Consider the following 27,459-nt stretch of genomic DNA (forward strand, 5'->3'; position numbering starts at 1 on the left):
TGACATCCCTGTGTTCAGTTTAACCCTGGTGCCTATGCTGCTGCAGATTAAATCTATTTTTTGAAATAAACCGTCTTTCTAAGCACCTATTTGGTTTGAAGACTCCCACACATGTATACACAGTAAGTTTATTATTGTAACAAAGCAAGTTGTACACCTCAAATTTAAAACAGTTTCTTTTCCCCCCAGCGAAAAGGAAAGGGTGATTAAATGGAAATTCTTGAGATAACAGGGAGTTAAGTCGTGAAGCAGTGGGGGCCAAAATTTAAAGCTTGTTTTTTTTCCATTTTGTTCTTTATTAAAAATGTCATTTCAAATCTCATGGATATCTGTAAAACAATACAATGAAAAAAAAAAAAAAAAAAAGTCCCATAGAAATGGTGTCAAAATAACCACTCTCCCCATAACCAACATACTCCCTGCCCCTCCCCAGCTTACCCCACCCCCCCTCCCCCTGAACATTACAAGTCAAAGAATGAGCTGGTACTCGTTAACCACATAGGGGAAAAATAACAGTTTTTTTAAGGGATCAATGCCCAACTGAAAAGAAAGGGAGTTTCTTTTCTCTCGAGGTCTGCTAGCACTAGGTCACTACACCATGGCTTTAGTCAAATTTACCACACAACCTTTAACAGAAGGAATTCTGCACCAGTTGTCTTCAAATTCTACTCAGGATGCCGTGCTGATTCTATTTTTATACTTTTATTATTATTTTTTGAGATGATTTTTTTTTTTTTTTCTTCAGGGATGGTACTCACAATTCAGGGCAAAGTGCCAACGGCCTTATGAGTCAAGGAGAACAAAACATGGCACCAACAGGTGAAGAGGCTTCAGAATGGAGAACGAAGCACACGTAAAAAAAAAAGAAAAAAAAAAAAAAAGAAACAAAAAGTAAAAATAAATTAAAACCTTTGCTCCCGAACATGAGTGGAAAAACCAAACAGGGAATAGAAGGTTGAGGGTATGGGTAGATGATGATGTTATTTCTTAGTCGTCTTCTCCTTCGTCATCCTGGAAAAAAATAATAAACATAAAAAAAAAAAAACAGGCCAATAAGTTTTAACATCAACATATTTTGTCCTTACAGGGTAAAATGAATAGAACAGCAATCCTAACAGACTATTCCCCCATTTAACCATGAGAAATACAAAAGGTTTAATCAAGTAGAAGATAAACATACAAATAAATACAAAGTATGAAGTATGTGTAGAGAAAGGTTTGAATTTTAAACTCGTACACTCTGTTTAAGTGTGTAGAGCTGTACTTCTCATGTTGCTGCTGAATGATTATAATCCCAAAATGTGTGTGGAAGTATGTCACATTTGGGGTATCTACATATCCAGTTGTAGAAGTCATGTTACCTCTCCGTCTTCTCCATCGTCCTCCTAATCCTCTTCACCATCTTCATCACCTTCCTCGTCTATGTCCCTCCAGACCCTCCTCATCTTCCTCGTCGTCCTCACCTCGCCCTCTTCATATCCATATCAGGAACCTGCAGATCAGAATCAGCGCTGGTTATCTTGACTTTCCAAACAGTAGAAGCAGCGTGGTGCCGCTTTTAGTGGATAGAAAATGGGAAAATCCCCACAAGACCAATGTAACATAAAGGGTTGGGGGAAATGGGGTCTTGAACCAGCATTCCATTAGTTTACGTGAACATACCAGGTAGTACTGCAGAGGGTTAGGCCAGATGTCGTCCTTGATGACCTCCCCGAGCTCGTCAGCGCCAGCATCGGCGTGATCAGTGAACCAAGTGAAGAAGCTCTCTGGCTCTTCATGTTGCCTCTTCCTTCCTGCTTTGTTCTGTGTCTGGCTGGAGCGCTTGGTCAGGTCCTAAAACATTTTAAAAAGAGTCATCAAAATGAGAAGGTATCAAAGATGGAGGAAGGAGACAATGTAGTGTAAAAAAATAATACAAACCCTTTCCTGATTTCCATTGATTTCCTGTCGACTTTGAAGATGGGTCTCCGCTCTCATTCAGATGGAACTCTTTGGAAAGTACGTTGTTTTCGAAGTACCGGATTTTCATCGAAATACTGAGGCACAAAATACAATCAGGTAAGAACACAACAGACTACACACATGTCCTGATGACTGTTTCAGCAAACCATACTTACAAAATCTATTCTGTAGCCTGACTTGATGTCTTCAAACTCTGTCACCTCCACTCGGCTCAGTAATGAAGCGCTTCTTCATCTTCCTCCCCCAGTAGGGCAGATACTGCAGAAAAATGTGTTCAAACACCATTAACCACAGGATAAACATGTTGCTATAATGTAGTTCGTTGACTTAGATGAAATAATTACCTTGTGGATGGTTGACAAATTGGTGACCCAGAAATTGGGGATTTGGCGATCAGTTCTGACCTCTTCTGAAAGAATGGCTGACGAAGTTTGTTGTATTTCTGTTCTACTTGAGGATCTCCTCACTGGCTTGCTCGTTCAACCTGTGGTACAGAACACATTGTAGTGTCTTACTTTACATTTAGTTACTAGTTACTGTCATCATATATCACTCTAGTAGTCATGTAATTTATTCATGGATGAGACTGTCACAACAGTACGGAGGACTGAGATTTTGCCAGGTTACACATCAACCATAAATGACAGCAGTTGATTTCATTAGTCAGTCCCTCTTCCTGACAAAGATGTGCTTGTCATTTGTTTTCTTCTAATGACACAAACTGTTCCAACATGCATAATTTACATAACTTGGCAGACTGCATTACCTGTCAATTTCGTTTTGAACTTCGTCAATGTGTTCAATAGCTTCTTGCTGCTCTTTCTCTGCAGAAAAAAGAAACAAAAACAAAACAACTGTTAAATGACACGCAATTAACTTGGTAAAAATAATAACCTTTTTCATCAAATCCATGGGAATGTAATAATGGCAATGCACACTGTATTTGCAACAGCTGACATACTATCAGTGAGTTGTTGTATATCAACTCTTTTGGCAATCTCACATGTACCACTAAGTAAAGTTATGCGATAGTGGAAGATAGAGTTAAAATGACAATTAACCCACCATTAATCTAGTGAATAGTGGTGGGATGTACCTGTTTACAATACTCAAACACACGTGTTTCAGTCATTTACATTTTATGCTCCTGTTTAGATCTGCTCCACTACATCTCATGCAAATATTTTGGCCTTTTACTACAGAAGACAGGTGTCTAACAGTTTTGAATAGTACATGTCTGATGATTTTATTTTATTTTTTTAAATTAAATTACAAAACTTATGATGCATTTATTTTACACAAGTCTACTCAATGTTGTACACATGAGGAAAACGAGTCTTGTTAAAACAACACATGAAATAAATGTGGATAAAAACATTTAAGAAAAATCTAATTCCAATTGATACAATACACACGTGGCTAGTATAAACTGTCTATTTTTGTTCATTCTCATGTTAGCCATTCTGAAATTTTACTTATGGTCGTAAAACATTTATTTCGATGCCAAAAAATCTTTTAACACAAATAAAAAGAGCGTTACACAATATTAAAACACGCGTTACAAGGAAGTATCCTGCATTCCCTTAATTATGTACAAAGTACAACCATAAACCTAATTGTTGGTTGATTTCAACTATCACAAAACGAGTTAAGAGGAGAAACTTTTAAGTTACCAAATCAGAGCAGTAGTGTGTAAAAGTCCAATATTTGTCTGGTCGAACAGAAATACAAGGTATCAGAAAATGGAAATACCCTCAGACCTGTGCAGTACTCGAGTAAAGGTATTTAATCAGTGCTTATGCGTCAGATTGCAAACGGTCTTCTCCGGAGGTGAAGGTACACTGAAGGGCCAATCGCAAGACATCTCGCGGCTCAGACACTCACCGTTTCCTGCCGGCTGCTACCGACAAGGCCGCGTGGTTTAAATGTGGGACACACAGTGAGAGAGCCGCGATAACGTGAGAGACCGAGCGGGGACAGATGCCAGACTACACCACCTGGACGTCCAAGCGCCCTCCACCCGGCCCGGTCCTCCAATAAACCACAATTCTAATCACCCGTTTGACCGAGAGCGGGGGTGGTAGATTTAAATGCATATTGGCAAGTAACAAAACAGAACGTCGTCAGCTAGCGTTAGGTAACATTACAACAACAACACTGCCTAGCTAGCTGCTAGCAAGCAAAAGAAACGGGCAACTTTCTCAGTAAATAACCACCTTCTTATTAAACGAATCATCTACTTTGAGTTAAAGCCCCAACAGCACACACCACAATTGTTCACCAGCATCGCATACCGCCACTTACTCAGCAGCCATCGACACAACTGGCCACGCTGATAATGCTAAATTAACTAGCTAACATGGCCTCTCAGCACCGGTCTGAACTGAACAACAGCGGGCAGGAATAGCGGTATGCTAATAAACGCGTTAGCTGGTGCGCTAGCCGCCGTTAGCGAAATGGGAATACGCGCAACAACCGCTGTGGTTAACCGAAAAGCGGCTCCAGGGACGAAAAGTAGAGCAATACGCACAATAATAATGAACAATATTGCATCCTGTGGCAAAGCACATTATGTTAGAGAAGAAAGTGAAAATGGCGGTGAACAGTACAGGAGGCCGCCATTCCCCTTCTTACCGGAGGTTTCGTCCGCTCCGTCATGGTTCGAGTTCAGCTCCTTTTTACTCACTTTTGCCGCCGAGGCCGACATGTTTTCGCAAGCTGGGGTAACTTACAGACGTCTGAGAGAATAGCTGGTAGCTTTGAATGTGGTTTCTCCCTGGACAGGAGAACGTTAATTCGGCGTAAAGTTCAGCGTGCAGAAGCCAACAACGTGCTGCTCTCCACACAATGTAGCTGCCGATGAGCGAGGAAGTCACAGCAACCGCCGCTCACGCGCTCCTTTCATTACGAACGCGCCTCGGCGACTGGAGCTGAAGCGAGCTCCGCCTCTCAAAGTAGGTCTCACTACACAGCCCCACTTTGACTATTTACTAATGCCCCTTCACTTCAAATCAAACACCAATTCAACTAAATCCCCCTATAATTACTTATATCACCCCTCGGAATAATTTATAACTACTCTAGGCCCAAAAATAAATGGGTTTATTTGGCCCGGGACAAACCTTCAGCTCGGCCGACTCGCACTTGCGCACTTTAAAAAAAGATGCTGAAGCAGCTAGGTGCCTAATCGCTAATTAGCCTGTCAGACGTAATTCGACCAAGTCTGTTAGCGGTTAAACATCATATTTTAGGTAAGAAAACAGCGCTTAAAAACACTTTATGCAGCCGTCGAAAACGTCTGAATTATTTACATAAACCTAATGACGAAATCCGCTCCAGACCTGTTATAGCCTGATTACTACGCTCCGATTGGCTGATTCACTAATGCCTCTTGCCTTAAAATCACACCTAAATTCAATAAATCCTCTCTCATTGCTTATATTATCCCCCTCAAGTGGTTTCAAATTAGTCGGGACTGACTGGGAATGCCTTTATTCATTTAACCTTCAGTTCAACCGGCTCGCAGTGTCGCACTTTGACACAGATGCTTCAGTCGGAGCCTCGTCCTGTTCTGGTGGTTTAAGCTAATTAGCATAACAGTCTGACCTGTGTGCAGTTTAGCTAACACTAACACATAAAAAGACACTTTATGCAGTCAGAAATTTAACATATAAGTCTAAAACCTTTATGATAGTTGGATGCTTCCCGAGAAAAGAAGACACTTCATCTACCTGTAAATCATAGTACTTGCATTAGTTGAATTTTCTCACAGTTATGTAATGATTTAAAAGGTGACAGGGCATGGGGCTGTCATGTCTCCTTGAATGCAGCCTGAATTCACAGTAAAACTCCATTCCTTACACCAGCAGCTGCTCATATTATGTATCCCACCCCCTGTTAACAGCCATCAGTGTGGCTCTCAATGTCCCTCACACCCCCTTCTTGTCACAGCAGGTTAAACAAATCTCCTAAACACTGCAGGCTTGTTTCTGTCTTGTCCCGAAAGGAGCAGCAGTAGCAGCTCTGTGGTGTTTGTCTTTTGGTTGGTGACAGCAGGGGAACATGTGGTCATGAAACGGCCAATGCCGAGCCCAGAGCTGGTGATCAGCACTGTCAGAGCAGCAGTAGCAGCAGCAGCAGTGCTGGCAGCGGAGAGAAGAACTCTGCCTTCCCCCCTGCAGAAAGCTCAAAGACAAGGAGAGAGAGAGATTTGGTTACAAGAGCGGAGGATGAGGATGCAGCGGGAAGGGGACGTTGCAGAGGAGGCTGCAGGGAGGTGAAAACAAACAGGAGGACAGGCTGTGTGAGCCAGGTCTGAAGATGTAGGAGCTGCATCAGAGGAGCCCTCTGCACGCACATAACATCACAGGACTTGTTGTGTTTCAAGGATAGTGAAGGTGGAGAGGCGCAACCTGAGAAGTCCCCCCTCCACCTCCAAAGGGGATGACAAATTAGTCCTAATTCAGCCAGGAGCGAGAGCATCACCCTGAGGTTAGTGAAGTGCAAAGTCATACTGTTCTTGAACACGTTGTTCTGTTTCTTTGACACTTGTTTTTACTTGCTCTAGCAGCCCAGAGCTGTTATTGGTCATTTCCTCATGTATAGCCACTTGTTTTGAGTTTGTTGTTATTATTTGTTTATGTGTGTGAATGTGCTTCCATTTGACCTGTCAGTAGTGATGAAGTGCTGCTTGTTTTCTCTTGATGTGATGTTGTTATCCAGGATCAGATGTTGTCCACAGCTCAGCAGATGCTGCAGGATAGCCGCTCCAAGATTGAGCTGATCCGACTGCAGATTATCAAAGTCACCCAGGCTGGCAGCAGCAGTAGCAGCGGCGGCGGCGATGTTGGCAGTGTTGGTGGTGATGCTGGCGGAAATCCTGACAGCTCCACTCATGGAGGTCAGACACCTGGAGCCCCTCAGAGGGCCACGGGAAGAGGCACTAGATTCCAAGAGGAGCTGTTAAATGCACATTAAGCAAAATTTCTTTGAAAAATAATTGATATTCAGTGTCTGTGAGAGTAAATTACCTGGAAACAGGCATGAAATGCTCAATTAGAGTCATCAGAGAGAATCATCAAAACATCTCTGACACCATTTATTAGTTACAATCAGATTTATTAAACGCTGACAAATAAAGACTGCTCATTGAACCAGAAATCTACCAAAAACAAAAAGTAAAAACATTTAGACTAATAATTGCAATTAAAAAAAAGACTCCTTGTGTATTTAACCTCCAAAGCTCAAGTCTGAGACTGATTTGAAGGGATCAGGCTGCAAATTGAGTTTTTAAACTGAGCATTTTGTTAATTACTTTGGTGAGTGACAAATTTGTATTAAATACTCTGTGTAATTGCTGCTGACATGCCGTTCACACCATTTTTCCACTTCTGCTCCTGATGGATTCCATCTATCAGCTCCTTTTGTTGTGACAGCACTAGTTTGTGCCTTGTTATCTTGTCGACACTAGTTTGTCTTGATATCTTGTCGACAAAGATGTAACACAACAGGACGTCTCTTTTTGTGAGTAAGATTTTCTTAACTTGTTTTTACTCTTTTTGAACTATTTTCAGTCTTCTTAAGTGTAATATTAAGAATTGTTTCTGCTTTTTGGACAGAGAACTTTCAAACAACAAAGATAAAAATAATTGTTATTGAAGATTTTATTTCTTAAGGATTGACTTAAACAACCAGTAGCATATGTTTGTACCAGATTTCCTCTAAACAGGTGAAGGTGTTACTGCTATAGAAACTAGAGCCGTTCCTTAATCTGTTCACACTGAGGAGTTTTACTGCACCAAAACTATTTCCTGCAAAACCAAACAAATAAGCCTGTGTTTTTGGCCTGAAAATGGTCACATCGACTGAGCAGCAGCAGCAGCAGCAGCTTTATTTCACGAATATCTGAACTGGTATCAAAACCCCAGATTGGTTGAACCATGCTTCCTGCCAACTGTCATCTTTGTGGGTGTTATTAGTATAATCCTGAAATAAAACCACTCTGGCAGCATTAATAGAGACAGAGAGTGAACGTGACTTTTCATTCTGAACCAGGTACAGATGTGTGTCTGTATATGAGTAACAACACAAACAGTAGCGCCTACAAATGGACTCCTGGCTCAAAAGCAAGAGTGTGAAATTGGAGTCGGTAATTCTCTACCTTGTTTCCTCAGCTCATATTTCCTTTCCCTGACCCCTGACCTCCTTTCCTCACAATTGATTCCTTATAACATTAACATCTGCAGCGACTCGTTGTCTTCTCTGCTGCTGCAGGCTGTTTAATACCCTTTGTGCTCGTACACCACTGTAAAAGTAGATAATAAATCCAGTTTTTCTCTGTTGCTCTGGCACGATTCTCGGCCGATGACGAGGCACTCTTCCACAGAAGCGTCTCGTTTTTTTTTTTTTTTTTTTAAACAACTTGCAAATGTTTCAGAACATTTATGCAAGTAAGACAGTCAACAATTTGTGCAGTTAGCAGCTGATCAAAGCTAATTATTATGAGTTATGACAGTTATTATAGTTTAACATTTTTGCTAGTTTTTATTTGTAAGAATCTTTCATCATTATTATAGTATTGTTATGAATAATAATAGTAATAATACAGAGTAACTGTTTTTACCAATTTTAATTAAACTGCTGAACAAGAATAGCTCATCTTCAGTGGAATCATTCTTTGTGTGGATTAAGAAAACAACCAGTCTGTCTTTTTGCTGATATCCTTGTTCAGGAGCTTGGCTGTAACATTTATGCTTGTTTTATATTATTTGTAGAATACTCATGAAAATTAATGAGTAAAAATCTAGTTTTGTAAGGACTGAGGTGAGCCTTTAAATTAAACATTTAAAAAAGTTTTAGCCTGGATTTATGCAGAGTTAAGTGAATAAACTTTGTAATAGTATTGGTTTTCTGGCAGGAAATATGGTCAATGCATCTTTATTTTCTTGTTTGGGATATTTTTTTGACTAAGGTCTATTAACTCTAGGAAATAAAATATGATTATTAATGCTTGATCCAAACCAATGCATTGTACACCATTGTATTTCGAGCTAAGCTAAGCAACAGGTGAGTGTTTTTCCATCTGGTCATTTTTATCTAGTCTTTAAAGCCCCTCATACATTTCAGATAAGTGTCAGCTAAATGCCAGAGACATAAAAAAAATTGAACATTAAGACCTTTGCCTGGAGCACGGTGACATTTTACAGAAAGTGGGCTCGCTTCAGCTTTATAAATATTGATTGCAGGAATGAAAAGAGTTTCAACGGGGATGTATAGCTGTGCTGAGATGGGTTAAAGTGCTTTTACAACCTCTGTCTTCCTCCCTCTCAGGGTTCTGTCCACCTGCCGTCTGTCCGGCAGACGCCCGCTTGGCGGAGTTGAAACATTACATGCAGAGAGAGTCGGACGCGGTGGTGTTGGCCCGAGATGTGGTCAAGCAGCTGGAGGGAATCTCATCACTGGACCAGAAGGCACTGACTGAGGTCAAGTACAGTAAAATGACCAGTACTGTTCTATAGAAATAGTCTTGTTACAGTCAAATCAATATGTGTAGGTGTAATACCTCTGACGGCCACTAGATGCTGCTCCACAAACCCATGGAACTGAACTTCTTTCAAAAAAATACCAAGGTAGTATTTTTTTTCAGGACTCATTCTGGTCTCCATTGTTTTATTTAGACCAGGGGTGTCAAACATATGGTCCGGGGGCTAAAACCAGCCCACCAAAGGGTCCAATCTGGCCCTTGGGTTGATTTTGCAAAGTGTAAAAATTACAACGAGGATGTTAAAAATCAAGGGTATAGAACTCATTTTAGTTCAGGTTCCACATACAAACCAATATGGTCTCAAGTGGGTCAGACCAATAAAGTACTGTCATAATAACATACAAATTAGGACAAGTCCAAATTTTTCTTTGTTTTATTGTGAAAAATTGCAAAAGTAATATGGCATTATAGAAATGTTTACATTTACAAACTATCCTTTAAAAAAAAAAAAAAAATCTGAATAGCGTATGAAAAACCTGACATTTCTTAAGGAAAGTGCAATTTTAACAAAGTTATTCCCGTGTACTTTTGGAGATCCACTGTGATGTGTGAGTTGTAATGCACGCGTGAAAATGTTCAGATGAGGCATAATATTGCTCTTACAAAATTTCACATTGTACACAGTTGCTCAGGTTATTCACATCTGTTTGTGAAAGGATAGTTTGTTATTATATAATGTAATTTTACTTTTTTGTACTAAAACAAAGATGCACATTTGTAGTTGACATTATTAATTGGTTTGTATGCTATTATTTTCCTGGTCCGGTCCGCTTGGGTTTTAATTGGTCTGTATGTGGAACCTGAACTAAAGTGAGTTTGACATCCCTGATTTAGACATCACTCTAATAAGTGATGAAATCCATCTGTAAATTTCTCAGAAGCTTTGACATCTGTCGTGTCAGGCATTGACTGACAGCTTACTCGCATACTGAGACTTATTTGAAATTTCACCCATTATAAGTAAATGGAGGAAAAAAAGAATTAAAAAATTAATAAAAAATTGAAACTTTCACCTACTTTTCCCAAAATGTAATCAGTTCTATTCTGGGTCACGGGCAATCTATGAACCCAATTTGGTATGAATTCAACCAATAGTTTTGCTGCTTGTGTTAACAAACAAACCAAAAACAATACCCCTTGTCTCCTCATTGGGGGGGGCGGGGTAAAAAGCTGTATTTTATGAATGAAAATGGCTCAACATGTCATTTGTTGCCGTAAAACCATGTCAAGCCTTCACACCTTGATGCCAATGTTAACTCAACCATTTAGTACTCGTACGCTATAATATTTGATGTTAATGCAATCTAGTCAGACAATAAAACCAACAACACTGCACCAAAACTCTACGCTTTTACAGTAAAAGAATGGAACACCGCTCTAAAAACAAAGTCTTCTACTCTTTGAACTAACATGAAGACACTGAAGTCAGACAGTAACAGTGGACAATCGAGGCGAATGCAGTCTGTTCAAAGAGACTTCAGGGCTTCTGTTCCTGTGGGAAACGACTGAATGACGACAAGGTAACACAAGGAAAATGTCCTAAATATAACCCACTGTTAAAGTGACATTCATTTTTTTTAAGTGGGTCTTTTTAGGTGGAAAGTCAGTACAAAACCAAAAACCAAACCTTTCAGAGCTTCGTGCGATTCTGCAAAGGAGAGTTGAGACTCTGTGATTCTCTGTTTTCCTGATGTCCTTAAACTACACCTCCTCGTCACCTCCTCCTGCCCTGTAACTCCTGAACCTTTCTGACTTTTCAGAATCATGCTGCAGATGGAGATAGATTAAAAACCAGGATAATGTTACACTTTAAAACTGGCTGAGATAGAGTCAATTCTAATTAATGCTGAAGTTTTTTCCTGAACGATCACTTCTGTCAATGTATCCTCATGTACTTACTTCCAATAATGTGCAATAACCCTGTATAAGGTGAATTATGTGCAATAAGTTCATGCAATAATCCTCTGATCTTGCAATAACAGTGAAATATTTGTTCAATATTTATTAAAACATAAATGGACTATTTTTATAGACTTGTTCATAAATATACATACTGGTAATATCGTGTCTATTCACATTTTATGTCTGTTTTTATTTTATTCTGCTTTTAGTTCTATTCTTATTTTACTTTATATTCTATTTTCATATTTGACTTTTTTATATTCACTCTATTTTTCTATTCTATTCTATTGTATTGTATTGTATTGTATTCTATTCTATTCTATTCTATTCTATTCTATTCTATTCTAGTCTAGTCTAGTCTAGTCTAGTCTAGTCTAAGATTTTGATCTACTACGCTACATTCTCACTGCAGGTCTTAATGTGTAATTCTGATGTTTTGCTGAAATCCAATTTTTTGTGTGGATGTTCACGTTAGTACAAATATAATTCAAATGTGACGCCATTAGACTCATGTGTGAGTCTACAGTCCTGAAACAATGCCACATTGTGTTTATGGAAGTAAATATGGATCTCCCCAGGTCCCGCCTCCTCCATCTGTCGCATTTCAATGAAGTAAAAAAGTCAGATGAATTGCGACATGACTGTTTAGACTGCAGTTGTATCTCAAAATATCAGATATGAATCTGATTTAGGACCACGTATGTAAATGGCCTGGGTCTGATTTTAAAAAAAAAAGGATTTGTGCTGTTCAGATGGTTATAAAAAAAAAAAAATAGTTCCAGTGTCCCTGTTTGTCAGCGTCCTGTTCTATATGAATGAATACCAGTTGAATGTGTGAGGTTTTTGAGGTTCTGTTCTATGTTCCAGTCCTGTGGTCTGGACGCAGATCAGTCTAACTATAAAAGTAGGCGGGACTTTCACTGGAGGAGAACTCAACTCATCCAGTCATAGTCCATATATGACTTCTATCAGTGATCAATAGGAACTATATTGATATCTGGAACCATTTCCATGTAATAAACCATCAAACTATGGACCAGTAGAAGGAAAGACACATTTTTTACATTTCAAAAATTCGGCAAAAATTAAAAAACTAAATTTCTCAAAACTGGGAACAAAGTTTGTAGAGATTGTCCAAAATAAGATACATAAAAAAATTTGAAATAAATCCAACCAGTAGTTTCAGAGAAGATGCTTGAAGAAATTACTGACAAAGATGACAACAAAGACGACAAAGACTATAAAGATGACGATGATGAAGACTACACTGGACGCACGCTTTCACAATTACTCTTGGCCTGAGCTAAAAAAATCCGATATGGGTCACATGTGGAAAAGGCCACTTTGACCTGCAGTGTGTGTTGGTCTGACATTTAGAGCTGAACCTAACAGACATTTTCTCTAACAGTTAATCTGCTGATTGTGTAGAAATATCAGGAAAAAGCTCAAATGCCAACCCACAGTGAACCAAAGCTGCTGCTCATGTGTAACATGGTGCTCCCTTCAGGCTCAGTCCCGGCTGCAGGAATCCTCCCAGAAGCTGGATCTTCTACGTCAGTCTCTGGAGAAATACCTGAAGGAGAAGAGTCAGCAGCCTGAGGAGCCTTCAGCCGAAGCCCCCTCCCCCCAGAAGCCCAGACCGGAGGGTCCCCTGTCCACGTCCACGTCCGTCCTCTCCATCAGACCGGCCTCCTTAACAGGTATGACTGCAGACTGGAGGTGTTTACTCTGTGTTTCACATTAACCCTTAGATGGACGAGTGTCTGGACCCTCCACTCTAACATAAATGGGTCAAAATGACCCCTGTTCAAATCAGTGTGTTTTTATGACACTTTTGTCATGTTAAAAATAATCATTTGTATTATATTTTGATCCACAAAGAATGATTTCATGCTTGAAAAAAAAAAAAAAAAAAAAAAAAAATATATATATATATATATATATATATATATATATATATATATATATATATATATATCTCATAGTCTCTACCAGTAGAAACTCCAATCCGAACCCTAACCCTAACCCTTCTACTGGCAGGATCGGAGTTTCTACCAGTAGAGACTACGATCGGAGTCTCTACTGGTAGAATCGCCAATCCTACCAGATCACAGTCTCTACCCTTACATATATATATATATATATATATATATATGTGTGTGTGTGTGTGTGTGTGTATGTATGTATATATATATATATATATATATATATATATTTTTTTTTTTTTTTTTTTTTAAACAATTAGAAAATGTTTAAAAAATATTTTGAAAAGTCGAAAAGCAAATTATACTGTATATATGATATAATATGTAATACATAGTATTTAACAGTAAGAGAACAATGTTCACATCCATTAGTGAGTGAGTCCTTTGGTTTTTGCTGTAAATGAATCAAAGGTTCAGGTGTAATTCTGTTGTAAATGAATGTGGGTCATTTTGACCCAAATACAGAAGGTTGGGGTAGTAATACAAAAACTACAATTAGATCAAATCTAGATAAAATTTAAATGATATCATGTCACTGACATGTTTTATGAGGACTACCAGTAATATGAACTAATAACAACTTTTCATTACAAAGATATGACAATAACATAACCCCAGTGGGTCACTTTGGCCCACTTATTGTTTGCCTCATAGCATGATTACTTAACTCATACACAAATGGACACAAGTATGTGGACACGTTGAATTCAAGTGTTTGTTTTCTAACAGGGGTCTGGGATACAAAACAATAATGACTAATGTTAGAATATAGTTTTATATTTGGATAAATATCATTGCATTGGTTAGTTTGGTTTAAACTGTTATCTTTGTTTCCAAAATGACTCAGAGATGGTTTTTACTTAATTTCTCTCAACACTGATTTTTAAAATGTTTTTTATCCATGACTGATTTTAAATGTTCTACCTCTAAATTTATAAAATATTTTTCATGCTCTGACTGTGAATAATAATTTTCTATCACAATTAACCATCTACTTTTTTCACATCTCACTGAGGAAGAAAACTCTAACATTATAATGGTCCATATTGTGATGGTTTCTAACATGTAAATGGTTCCAGATATCAGTCTAGTTCCTATTGATCACTGATAAAAGTCATATATGGACTGTGATTGAATGAGTTGAGTTCTCCAGTGAAAGTCCCGCCCACTTCTATTGTTAGACTGATCTGCTTCCAGACCACAGGACTGGAACATAGAACATGAACCTGACAACCTCACACATTCACCTGGGGATTGATTCACATAGAACATGACACTGACGTACAGGGACACTGGAACTATTCTTTTGGTGGAACGTGCAGCTGTTCACAGACATGAACACAGTGTAGCATACGCTGACCTCTGGCTGAGGATAATCGGGACGTGTAATCTCCTGCTTTCGGACGGTTCAACTGTAAGCCAGCGTCTGCCTTTTGATGATGTAACGAAGAGACAAATCCTGGAGTTGCTCCGTTGGCAGCGTATAATGAGAACGAGTGTCAGCGCTGTGAAATCTGCACCTCAGCTGAAGGAGAAGTGGATGTGAAAGCTTGGTGTGCAGCTTCAGACAGCTCTGATTAGAGGCTCCAGTCTGGGAAATTTATTCACTCGGGCAAATGAAAGGTTTTATTTTCAAGCACTGCCTTCACTGTGGTTTCCAGATTTGTAGAAAAGCACATTCTTACATGCTTTTAGGTTCAGCAAAGTGTTTAAAATCACTATCAGTTTGTGTTTGGCAAGTTTCACTGTCTTTTCAACAACATTTATCCTTAAAGCAAAGTGGAATGTGTGATTTGCTAAATTGTTTTTGCACTTGGTGACATGTTTCTTCTTCTAGATTTTAAGCAAAAGACTCCAAAATACAACATTGAAGTCACTTTCCCAACCAGAAAAGTGACTTTTTACAGCTGTTATCCACTCGACATAGATCATGGCTCTCAAACTCATTTTCTTTCAGGTTCCACATTCAGCCCGATTTGATCTCCAGTGGGCCACATCAGTAAAATAATAGCATAATAATCTATACATAATGACAACTCCAAATTTTTGTCTATGTTTTAGTGCAAAAAAAAAAAAACATTAAATGATGAAAATACTTACTTTTATGAACTATCCAAACAAAAAAGATGTGAATAACCTGAAAAAACTGAAACTTCTTAAGAAAAATAAGTGCAATTTTAACAATATTATCCCTCAACTTATCATTTATACATGTACATTATGGATCGGATCGACAAAGACACTAAACACTTAAAATTGTGTTTAATTTTCTTTAGACATTTCTGGTTGTTCATATTTGTTCAGGTTATTCACATTTTATTGTTACAGGATAGTTTGTAACTGTAAATTTTTTTATAATTTAATGTTATTTTTTTGCACTAGCACAAAGACAGAAATTTGAAGTTATCATTATTTATAGACATAATGTAATTTTTTTTTTTTTTTACATCAAACTGAGAAGAAACTACAGTCATTATTTCCTGTAGGTTTTTCTGCTGTTATTATTTGACTGTAGATAATATTGGTCTGTATGGGGAACCTGAAGTAAAATGAGTTCAACAGCCTTGACTGGAATTTTTGCACTTTGCAAATTCATCCCATGGGCCGGATTGGAACCTTTGGCGGGACGCATTTGGCCCCCAGACCCCTGGTTTAACTACCTGTTTTGCTATGCATATGACAGTAAAAACTCTTGAACTTGAACTCTTTAGATGGTCTGTGTTAGATGTTAGAAATGATTTGTTAAAGGAGTGACACTTTGCTTTTTTTGAACGGAATTATGCATTTTCAAACATTTCCCTGTGGTCTGCATAAACTGTAAATGCTATGCTGGGGTTTGAAGTCTTTAGGTTGTAGAAATCCACTCAGTTTTTGCTGGAGTGAATATAAAGATAGTTTTGCAGCACCTGGAGGGTTCAAATTCAAACTGTATGAACTATTAGGGTCCAAATACACAAATAACTAAACCAAAGACTAATAAAAGTGGGTTTAGAGAAACATGAGCCCTTTAAAACCTAGTGTTTCCTTTTGTTTTGTATAGAAGAAACATCACCAACGACGAGGTTCAGTGACTTAGAAAGCAACACAATCTACTTTTGTTTGAGGATACTCAATTAAATTACTGTTGATAAGACAATGTAATTTGCTAAACACAAGCTGAACGTTGTTGAAATCAAAGTTCAAAGTGAAATTATGTAAATATGTGCCTTTGTACTTATCTGGACATGAATGCAGTACTTAAAAATAAAACTTTTGTTAAATTTTCCTTCATGAGTAACATTACAGACCAATAAGATAAATCAGGTTATAGATACAAAGACAATACTGTCTGCAGGATGAAGTGTTTTGGGTTGTTTCATTGCCTCTGAGCCACTAAAGAAGAAACATGTTGCTCAGTGCTGCGTTTGTGATCGTTTTAACCCATAAAGACCGAAACATCCACTGTCGTCCAAAACCATCTACTGATCTAAACTGTTTAATACCTGTTGATCCACTAATCCTATCAATACATAGAAATAAATGAGGTGACATGCAGTTTGTCTTCTTTTCATGATCATCAGATATGACCCATTTGGACGTTCAGAGGCTACGTAGTTACTGTATAAACACCATCATCTACTACAACATTAATTCACTAGTAAAACCCATGGAGTTGGATCAATGACAGTGGATGGACACACTGGGTTTCTATTCAGCTATTGATATATTTCTTGAAAATGTCACTTTTTTTCAGTTTTGTCTGTTTTGATATAATAACTCTAAACTTTAATCTGAGCTTTTGTGAACATCTATATGATCAGTGAATTAAATATTGGAAAAGAAATGATTTTTACTGAAAAAAATGCAAACTACAGAGAACAATATTATATAATAAATGGTCATAAATCACAAAAAGTTAAATATAGAGAAAAAATTTTTGGAATCACCACAAAAGTAGCACTGGGTCCTTATGGGTTAAGTTGACAGTGAAGCGCTACAGGACAGACAAATAAATAAATCAGGTTACAGGTGATTAGTTTGAAAAACAGACTTCAGAATCCTAACAATTAAGTAAAGGGGAAATGCTTCAAGAATTTTAAGTATTGTTCATTATTTTTCAGGCAAACTTGAAGTCCGACTTCTGGGATGTGAGGATTTGCTGAAACCACTGACAAATTCAGGTCAGGAAACTCACCTGAATCCCACTGGAGATGGTTCACCTTCCACCGACAGGACAGACAGTCCCTCTGGTACGTCTGGGTTTTCAGTTTTAGGTGTTGTTTGAGTTCCAGCATTTTTTAAAGATTGTGGTCGACTCCAGAGGTCCGTCTGCAAAAAATTTTAAATTGTTTCAATGAAAAGCATAATTTTTATCATAAAACACTAAATGTGTTTATAAAATGAAGAAGTAATGTCACTGTTTTTCTTGATGCCATTATGGTTGAAGAGTTGTTATTGTGTTTTATTGTTAATTGTGGATCATGTATGTGTTTTATGTTGTTTGGACTTTGAATGGCTGCTACCTTGGCCAGGTCTCCCTTGCAAGAGATTCCTAATCTCAGTGGGACTTCCTGGTTAAATAAAGGTTAAAAAAAAATAAAAAATTTAGAAGAGCATTGAAAAATAGAAAAAGGTTCAAGTAGCTCTATGTGGTGTAATTATTCCAGCTCTGACCAGTAGGGGTCAGTCTGGTACCAGAACACACTTAAAACCAAAAGCAGCAATGAACCAACCCTATGTATCCACAGACTGTATTTATCACTGAAGCTCATTGGTTCCTCATTGTTACTTTATGTGTTGCATCAGCTGATAGTTTACATTTGATCTCTGTTAGCTTAGCTCTGTTAGCTCTGTTTCTAGACTGAAAACAGCCACAGTAAAACCACTGATCACCTCTGTTTTCTGTTCGGTTTGTGTCGTCAGTAACTGAACTAAAGATCTGTTTGAATCCAACAAACAAAGTCAGAACTGTCACAGTTTAGTCTGACCAGCAAAGATAAGAACATCCCATAATAACTTTATACCTTCAGAAGCCTCCGAATCAAATTCACTCATGTAGAAGAAACGCTGACATTTAACCATCAAACTCCATTCTATACATTTACAGCTGAGTCCAGTGGAGAAAACAACAACAGTACTTCTAGTTCTTATCACTGACTCACTTTCTTTGATTCTAAACGTTGTTTCTTAATGGTTCTCATCCCATCTGGTCACTTTCTGATGCCCCGTGGTGTTAGATTTCCTCAGAGTGACTCCCTACTCCCTCTAGTGGTCACATTAATTCCCGTCACTGGAAATAAACTCACTTCATATCTCTACAAACCAAAACATTGGCATCTTTGGCAGAACTTCACAGATATTTATTCTAAACACTCTGATGGTAAAGACTAAGCTTTGGGCTAATCTCACAGGCTTTGAAGAGGACGGGAAAATCTAGTGTCCAACAGTTCATCTTGAATAAAAACCTATATTTACAGATTCATAGATACGTATTGTGTAACATGTATGAATATATTTTTCATTATAATACCGCAGTATTTCATGTCTTAGTTCTTTCTTTGGTTATACCACAGGTAACATTTATTTACGCACCTGCTTTGTTTTTGGTTCAGTCAGTGCTGTATTTTTTTGTCTTGTTTGTTTTACTTTTTGAGAATTTTTTGGTTTGCTTAAAAAACTGAGGTTTTAACCCTTTCATGCATGACTTATGAAAAACAGGCATCTAGATTTTTTTTTTTTTTAGATTGATTTTATGACTCAAAATTAGGCTAAAGTTGAATTGTATTTTGAATTTTTTAAAATATGCATTTTTATTAAGAAGATATTTAACCTCCGGCGACCTAGGAAAGTACAAGTTTGGTTTTTTTTTAAATTAAATAGTTGCCTATATTTGAAACATTATGATGCAACAGTTTTTTTCAGATGTTTTTTTTTTTTTTATTTTTATGGAAAGTCTTTTGCAGTGGACAGTTTTGTTTTGGGTTTTTTTTTGTATAAAGCTGTGAAACTCTTGTTCACAAATGTGGACAGAAAATCAAACCACATGGGGGCAGTCTCTATAGATCCTAAGCAATACAATGAACAAAAAGATCATCTGAGTTTTAGAATGTGGACTGCTTTGTGATCTCATAAAGTTAACCTCCTAAGACCCAGCTATGGAGAATACTGCCTTTACAACCCTTTGGAAAGTGAGTTAAACTGTGTCGACAAACATGGACGTCATGCATGAAAGGGTTAAGAGTGAAAAAAGAAAAATAATCCAGAGTGTGACTGATCTGATGCCATCACAGAGGTGTCTGATGTGATTTAATTTTGTACGTTGTTGGTTTTCATTCAGTGTTTGTTTGCGTCCTGTTGCAGAGGTCAGCGCTGTCCTCCGTCTGGACAGCAGAGTGGTGGGGAGGACTCACTGGGCAGCCGTCGGAAAACTGACCTGGGATCAGACCTTCTGCATTCAGCTGGAGCGGGTGAGACCGGCTACACCAAACCTCCTTCTGAGTGTCTGTCCACATTAAACCAACTGAAATCACTCCTTTTCCAGTCGGGAAACGACCGAACTCTACCTCATACATGTGTTTTAAAGCAGGGGGGGGCAGTCACAACACCGCTTACATTTTCTTCAACTACCCCGAGACTTTTTACACCAAACAAATGCAAATTAAATTCCATAAACTCTCATCTTTCTCTGATCCACACCTTGATATTATTCTGTATCAAAATAAGATGATTTATTTAGGAACACAGTCCTGCGGATCCTGAAAGAAACAGGATCATAGATGAAATGTCCTTCTTGGATATGAAGTGGACACCCAACAGCATAATCAACATTAACCTGCTGGTATCTGGGGGAGCATATTATGCACACTTTGTACTTCATGTTATTAAAGGTCATATTATTTTTCATAATTTGTTTTAGGTCAAAATTCAGGTCAAATTAGGTCAAAAAGTTGTTGAATTTTGCATGATTTTTAAAATTCTAACCCATCCACTAAAATCCTTGTAAATAGGGTTAAATTCCTACACTAACACCCTTATACCAAGTGAGTACAAAATGCACACTGGCACATTTTAGCATTTAACATTTGACCTAGAACCAAAAATAATTACGTATGTGAACCAATGTTGTTGTTAATCATTGACATATGACAGGGTGAAAACAATTGAAAATTGGTAATCCAGTTTTTATTTTGTATAGTGTTTTTTTTGTCCAAAAATATGATTTGTTTCCTTTACAAACATGACATTTAAAGGGTTAAAAATATGACAATTAATGAGTATTTGCTATATTCGTTTATGGCTCAAGTTGATGAAATACAAATAAATATTAAAAAGTTAAAAACAATTTGTATGAAAAATATTTTGACATTACTACGGTGTGTAAATAAATGCAATTAGATCAGATTGAAACATTTTACTGCTTTCCGTTTTTCCTTGAAATCAGTGCCCTGTTCTACTGAATCTCACAGAGACATGCAGACGTAATAAAGTTAAATAATCTCATTTCTTCTCATTAAATGAATGTCTTATCAGTTTTAGCATGTGGACACCCTGCTCTGTAGGTAATTGACATTAACCTGGTGAAAGGCCTTATCAGATCTGGTCCACTTGGGAAACCTTTAACAATCTGAGAGCTGAAATCGGACTGAAATCACTGAGCAGATGTACAGTTGTGGAAAAAATTATTAGACCACCCCTTGTTTCCTTCAGTTTCTTGTTCATTTTAATGCCTGGTCCAACTAAAGGTCCATTTGTTTGGACAAATATAATGATAACAACAAAAATAGCTCATAGTAGTTTAATTTAAGAGCTGATATCTATCCATTTAACATGTTTTCTTGATAAAAACCAAAATCACTTCAGTTCTTACATCAGTATGTATGTCATTGTACTGCCAAAAACAGTGCTTTTAGACATTGCATGCTTTCTTTTCTGTCTGTTTTAGTCACATGATACACACAGGAGTTAGCACTGGACTGCATAACCATTGTTTTTGATGACTTTTGATGGTCTAATAATTTTTTCCACGACTGTATGTAATGCAGTCCTTCAAACATGGAGCAACAGTAAAACTACATAGATAAAATACGATACTATAAGATGAATATGTAAATAATATTTACCTTTAATTCAAATTCTATATTTATATAAGTATTTACATAATACCAAATGTCTCATTTTCATTTTTCACTCGTTTGTTGTTTTTCTACCTATCCTTTCCTCTGCACTTGCCTGTTGTTTGTTGCTGCTGTTAACTGTGACATTTCTCCACAGTGGAATAAATAAAGTCCTATCTTATCTTATCTTATCTTATCTTATCTTATCTTATCTTATCTTATCTTATCTTATCTTATCAGAGCCAGTTCCTTTCAGTGGACAGCAGGGGGAGCTGTTGTACAGGGGGTTGTATCTACACTGGTGTTGTTGTTGTAGTTCTGTGTTTGACCAGCAGGTGGCCATAAAGTTCAGGTCAAAATCATCAATATCCTCCTGAGGTCTAGGAAAGTAAAAGTTTTGGCTTTTTTACATTAAATAATTGTCTTGATTGGAAACACCATGATGCAACAGATTTTTTTAATACACGTTTATGGAATGTCCTTTGCAGTGGAGGGTGTTTTTGTTCTGTTTTTAAAGTAAAGCTGTGAAACTCTTGTCCCCAACAGAGGACAAAAACACATTACTGGGTATCAAGAGGATATAACAGTAAAACATTGGCTGTTTTACCATTTTACTGGTGTTATTTGTGTCCTGCATTGATAGAGGTTTATGACATCTGTGAACAGGTGTGTATGAAACTGAAAACAGATGGAAGTGGCCACGTGACAGACTTAAAACAAGAAAGAAAAAAAAAGAGACTATGGTGATGGAATGAAATCTAACTTTTGAGATTCAAAGGCATTCATTAAAGGAACATAAGTTGCCGTTTGTACTCACATGGTTTTGTTTTTCTGCTGACAGTCTCGAGAGCTGGAAGTGGCCGTTTTCTGTCGGGCTCAGAGCGCAATATGTGCGGTGAAGTTCCTGCGACTGGAGGAGATGATGGACAACCCGAACCTCAGTCAGGGTTTAAGTCTGGAACCACAGGGCCTCCTCTACGCCAAGGTACCTGGAGATTAGCATCGTTTAGAGCAGAGGCGTCAAATTTATTTTATTCAGATTCCACATTCAGCCCAGTTTGATCGAAAGTGGATCAGAACCAGTAAAATAATAACATAATAATCTAGAAATAACAATAACTCCAAATTTTCTCTTTGTTTTAGTGCAAAAAAATAACATTAAGTTATAAAAATATGTACATTTGCAAACTATCCAAATAAAACGTGTGAATAAACTGGAAAAAATTTAATTTCTTGAGAAAAATCAGTGCACTTTTAACAATATTATGCCTCAACATCAGATCTACAAAGGCATAAAACATTTAATAACAGGCAGAATATTGGTAAAACCGAACTTAATTTTCTTTAGACATTTCAGGTTGTTCATATTTTTTCAGGTTATTCACATTTTATTGTTCAAGGAGTGATATTGTGCTTTTTTAAATGGAATTCTTCATTTTCCCACATTTCTCTGTGGTCTCCATAAACTGTAAATGCTCTGCTTGGGTCTGAATTCTTCATTAATTCAACTCCATAGGTCCATCTTTAACCCTATAGGGTTAGGGTTACCTTATATGTGCAAATGTCATGACGTAACTTGTTATAAAACGTAACAAATTAAGCAGGAATTCAAACAGGTTGTAGAAATCCACTCAATTTTTGCCCAAATGAAGATAAAGATAGTTTTGCAGCAGCTGGAGGGTTCAAATTCAAACTGTATGAACTGTTAGGGTCCAAATACTCAAATAAATGAACCACAGACTAAGAAAAGTGGGTTTAGACAAATATGAGCTCTTTAAGGATAATTTATTTATGTCAATATTTTCTTAATTTAATGTCATTTTTTTGCACTAAAACAAAGAGAAAAATTTGGAGTTGTCATTATTAACAGGCATAATGTAAGATTATTTTCACATTCAACCAAGAAGAAAATTTTGTTTCATTATTTATAGGTTATTATGTTTTTATTTTAAATGAGATCACATTGGTCTGTATGTGGTACCTGAACTAAAACGAGTTCGACATCATTGATTTTTGCACTTTGTAAATTCATCCCGTGGACCAGATTGGACCCTTTGGCGGGCTGGTTTTGGCCCATGGGCCGCATGTTTGACACCCCTGGTTTAGAGTGAAAAGAGCCAATATGTATTGGTTTTTATATTTTCATATAATTATTCGTAAATACTACTACTACTACTAATAATAATGTTGTTGTGATGTTGATTTGTTCATAATCTGATTTTCCAGCTTCATTTCATGGACACTGTTGTCGAGCGGCAGCCGAAACTAAGACGTCAGAGATGCATCTTCACCAAAGAGAGAGGTACACGGCAGTTCTGTAGTTTGGAAATTTTGGAAAGTTTCTTATTTTTCCATTCTTTCAGTTTGGTTTTGGTTGTGAATGGTAGTGCTCCACCGAGGAGAAAAAATCAAATGTTAGAAGAATAAATGAATAATAATTTTGAGAAATAAAGTTGGAAAACGATCAATTTGAAATAGTAAATAAAACTCTTTTCATCAACTGGAAACAGAAGATGTCAAACTCAAAATGCTGCATTTATGTCAGCGGGGAATTTTGTAATATTAGACCTTTGTCAGACGTTGTCACTCGTGCAGTTTCTTCTTTATTTTCATGTCACCATCACTTGTTTTATCAAAATACCAGAATATTTTCATCCTCAGTGCGGTGCTGATACTCCTGTTTGTGCATAAGTAGTCTTATTTTTGCTTTTATTGATTGTTTTACTTGCCTTTTTATGTAGCTTTACTCTTAGTTTATGGTTTTCCAGGTATTATTAAGAAAACTAGAATTTACAGAAGCTGAAAACATCGAATATGATTTACACAGTAACTGATTTAACCAGCGACTGAGCTTCATTTTTGTTTATGTTGCACTCTAGCTTTAGCTTTCATGTTTTTCTGCTGCTAGTTTTACTTTTCATCTTTGAATAACCCTGTTGTACGCAGATTCACTCACATCGACCACTTGTACCGTCTGGTTTTGGTCGATTCGTTTCAGGGAAGAACTTCCTGCGAGCGGCTCAGATGAACATGAACTTTGCCACGTGGGGTCACCTGATGATGAGCATCCTGCCTCGTTACAGCTCCTTCAGCACCTTCAGCTCCTCCCTCTGCACCACCCCCGACCTGGTGACCAACAACTGCCCCCGACCCCCCGACAAGGAGCCTCAGACCCCGACGCCACTGCCAAGGTCTCACATAAACACCACGTTTATGTCTGGCATCAGTGAATCCTTCACTTTTAAACCAGGGGTGTCAAACATGCGGCTCGTGGGCCAAAACTTACCCACCAAAGGGTCCAATCTGGTCCACGGGATGAATTTACAAAGTGCAAAAATTACACTGAAGATATTAACAGTCAAAGGTGTCGAACTGGTTTTAATTCAGATTCCACATATAATAACATATATAATCTATAAATAATGACTCGAAATTTTACTTTGATTTAATGTGAAAAAAATATTACATTATGCCTGTAAATAATAACAACTCCAAATTTTTCTCTTTGCTTTATTGTGGAAAAATAACATTAAATTCCAAAAATATCTACATTAACAAACTATCCTTTAACAAAAAAATGTGAATAACTTGAACAAATATGAACAACCTGAAATGTCTAAAGAAAATTAAGTGTAATTTTATCAATATTCTGCCTGTTACTAAATGATTTGTGTCTTTGTAATCTGTCATGCACATGTAGAAATTATAATTTGAGGCATAAATGACAGTTGCCGGAATATACACAAACTGTACACGTAACTAGAAGAACGTCAGATAAAAACTCAATAAAACCAACTGTCACAAAACACAACACAAGTCAGATAACCAGTGCTTAAACGGTTAAATCTGTAAACCAGTCTAACAGTCTGAGACCAGCATACGACAGGAATAATTAAATAAAACAGACCAATGAAATGAACTCTGCAGTGCTAAGATAACAGTGCTAAGCTAACAGCGCTAAGTTAACAGTGCTAAGATAACAGCACAAAGCTAACACTAAGCAGATCCAGCAGTACAAGGATTATTTTACTGATAAAACTCACTGAACAAGACAAAGAAAAGCAAAAAATAAAGGAACATTATGAAGAGATGATGATGAACATTGTCTTATCTTTATTGTTTTTTCATCATAACCTGGTTTTATATGAATGAAGCCTTTATTATCGATGCTAATCTATTGGTTTGTGTCACATTGAAATGATTCCGACTGGAAACAAATGGACCAGGGTTTATCCCTCTAGTATCCTGTCCTTAGAGGTCCTTCTAATCACCAAAAGTGCATAATCAGTGTCAAAGTAATTTCAAAAATGTTTTCATACAGTCTGTTTTTAACTTTTTTTTTCTTTTAACAACTTTTTTGGTATTTCATTAACTTGAGCCATAAACAAAAATACCAAATACTCAATAACTATCATATTTTAATCCTTTAAATGCCATGTTTTTAATGTAAACAAATATTCTACATAAATTGGATTATTTATTTTTTATTTTTTTCATCCTGTCAGGTCAGTGATTAACGCCAACATTGGTTCATATACAGTATTATTTTTTATGCTAGGTCAAATGTGAAATGCTAAAATATGTCAATGTGCATTTTGTACTCATTTGGTAGAAGGGTGTTAGTGTAGGAATTTAACATTGTTTATAACGTGATGATTTTAGTGGATGGGTCAGAATTTTAAAAAATCATGCAAAAATTAATAACTTTTGAATTCTGACCTAAAAGGAATTAAAAATAATATGACCTTTGTAGAACATGAAGTGCAAAGTGTTAATAAAATGCTCCTCTGGATACCAGAAGGTAAAACAGGTTAAACAAATATGAGTTTTTAGCCCGTAAACATTATAAATATAAAGGAAATAAAACTTACTGACAGAAGCTTGTTTTTGCAGTGATGCTCCAGTGATCAGACTCAGCATCACAGAAGATCCACCGCCTCCAACCGGCCTCAACAGGGAAACATCATCTGTGCCTGAACTGCAACAAAACATGGTGCATACGCCTATATTTACTGACAGGGATTTTAACACAAACACATGTCTAAATTCTTAAATGTTAAATTAATTATTCTTTAGGGGTGGATATTTACTTTAAGTTTGTTGGCACAAATGTATTAGAACTTGAATCATTACATGTAAAATACACAGAAGGATTCCTGTCCCATTCCATGTTGTATTATTAAATTACCAGAGTGACAAAATAACATTTAAGTAAAACACGGACAAACTCTTAAGATAAATGAGCTTTTCTTCTGATGGTAATTCACTTTTATGATACAAGTGTCTGAAAAGGTAAATCTGTTTCTGTTTCAGTCGTCCATGAACAGCACAGATGGAAGTGAGGATCAGCCTGTATCTGCTCTGAAGTACAAACCACTCCTCTCACACAAAATGTACACAATGAATCCAATGAAGCACAGACTCCTGTTTCTAACTGTGGTCTTTTCTGTAAGGATGCAGATGGAAGACTTCAGATACATTTCAGTTCTGGGCAGAGGCCACTTTGGGAAGGTAACAGGTTTAGACTTTTCTTAAATTTTCTTGTGTTTTTTTGTCATCAGCGCTAGTTGTAAATGTTGTAAACGTGTTTTTCATGCAGGTCCTGCTGGCTGAGTTTAAGAAAACAGCAAAGCTTTATGCCATCAAAGCCTTGAAGAAGAGAGACATAGTGACTCGTGATGAAGTTGACAGGTCAGTCAACTTTTTAGAAAATTAAAAGTGGCTGCGAAAAACTATATAAATAAACAGTAAAAGCCTCCTTTGCCCTTAGATGCATAAGTGGGTCAAAATTGTAATATCTTTGTAATGAAAAGTTGTTCTTATTTCATATTCCAGGTATTCCTCCAAAAACGTAATATTGATATAATTACATAAAAAGTTTTGACTTACCTTTTATAGATTTTATCTAATTGTAGTTTTTGTTTTACTACCCTAAGCTTTCATAGGTGGGTCCAAATGAGCCACATTCATTTAC

General features: G+C 37.1%; 1 protein-coding gene and 1 pseudogene across 1 annotated transcript in view; one reads left to right on the top strand and one right to left on the bottom strand.

Moving 5' to 3' along the window:
- Nucleotides 1–675: 675 nt before the first annotated feature.
- LOC115425608 (protein SET-like) lies at nucleotides 676–5,090 on the bottom strand (annotated as a pseudogene).
- A 493-nt stretch (nucleotides 5,091–5,583) lies between these two features.
- LOC115425609 (serine/threonine-protein kinase N2-like) overlaps nucleotides 5,584–27,459 on the top strand; it is a 29,811-nt gene continuing 7,935 nt past the window's right edge. Inside the window, exons 1-13 of the mRNA XM_030143241.1 lie at nucleotides 5,584–6,453; nucleotides 6,685–6,862; nucleotides 9,292–9,443; nucleotides 12,915–13,107; nucleotides 17,493–17,621; nucleotides 19,732–19,838; nucleotides 22,327–22,470; nucleotides 23,712–23,787; nucleotides 24,484–24,676; nucleotides 26,379–26,478; nucleotides 26,799–26,851; nucleotides 26,939–26,996; nucleotides 27,085–27,176. Coding sequence (XP_029999101.1) covers nucleotides 6,691–6,862; nucleotides 9,292–9,443; nucleotides 12,915–13,107; nucleotides 17,493–17,621; nucleotides 19,732–19,838; nucleotides 22,327–22,470; nucleotides 23,712–23,787; nucleotides 24,484–24,676; nucleotides 26,379–26,478; nucleotides 26,799–26,851; nucleotides 26,939–26,996; nucleotides 27,085–27,176 — 1,469 coding nt within the window. The 5' untranslated portion in view covers nucleotides 5,584–6,453; nucleotides 6,685–6,690. The remainder of the gene's footprint in view (nucleotides 6,454–6,684; nucleotides 6,863–9,291; nucleotides 9,444–12,914; nucleotides 13,108–17,492; nucleotides 17,622–19,731; nucleotides 19,839–22,326; nucleotides 22,471–23,711; nucleotides 23,788–24,483; nucleotides 24,677–26,378; nucleotides 26,479–26,798; nucleotides 26,852–26,938; nucleotides 26,997–27,084; nucleotides 27,177–27,459) is intronic.

The sequence above is a fragment of the Sphaeramia orbicularis genome, chromosome 9, assembly GCF_902148855.1.
Source record: "Sphaeramia orbicularis chromosome 9, fSphaOr1.1, whole genome shotgun sequence".
In the NCBI taxonomy this organism is placed as follows: Eukaryota; Metazoa; Chordata; class Actinopteri; order Kurtiformes; family Apogonidae; genus Sphaeramia; species Sphaeramia orbicularis.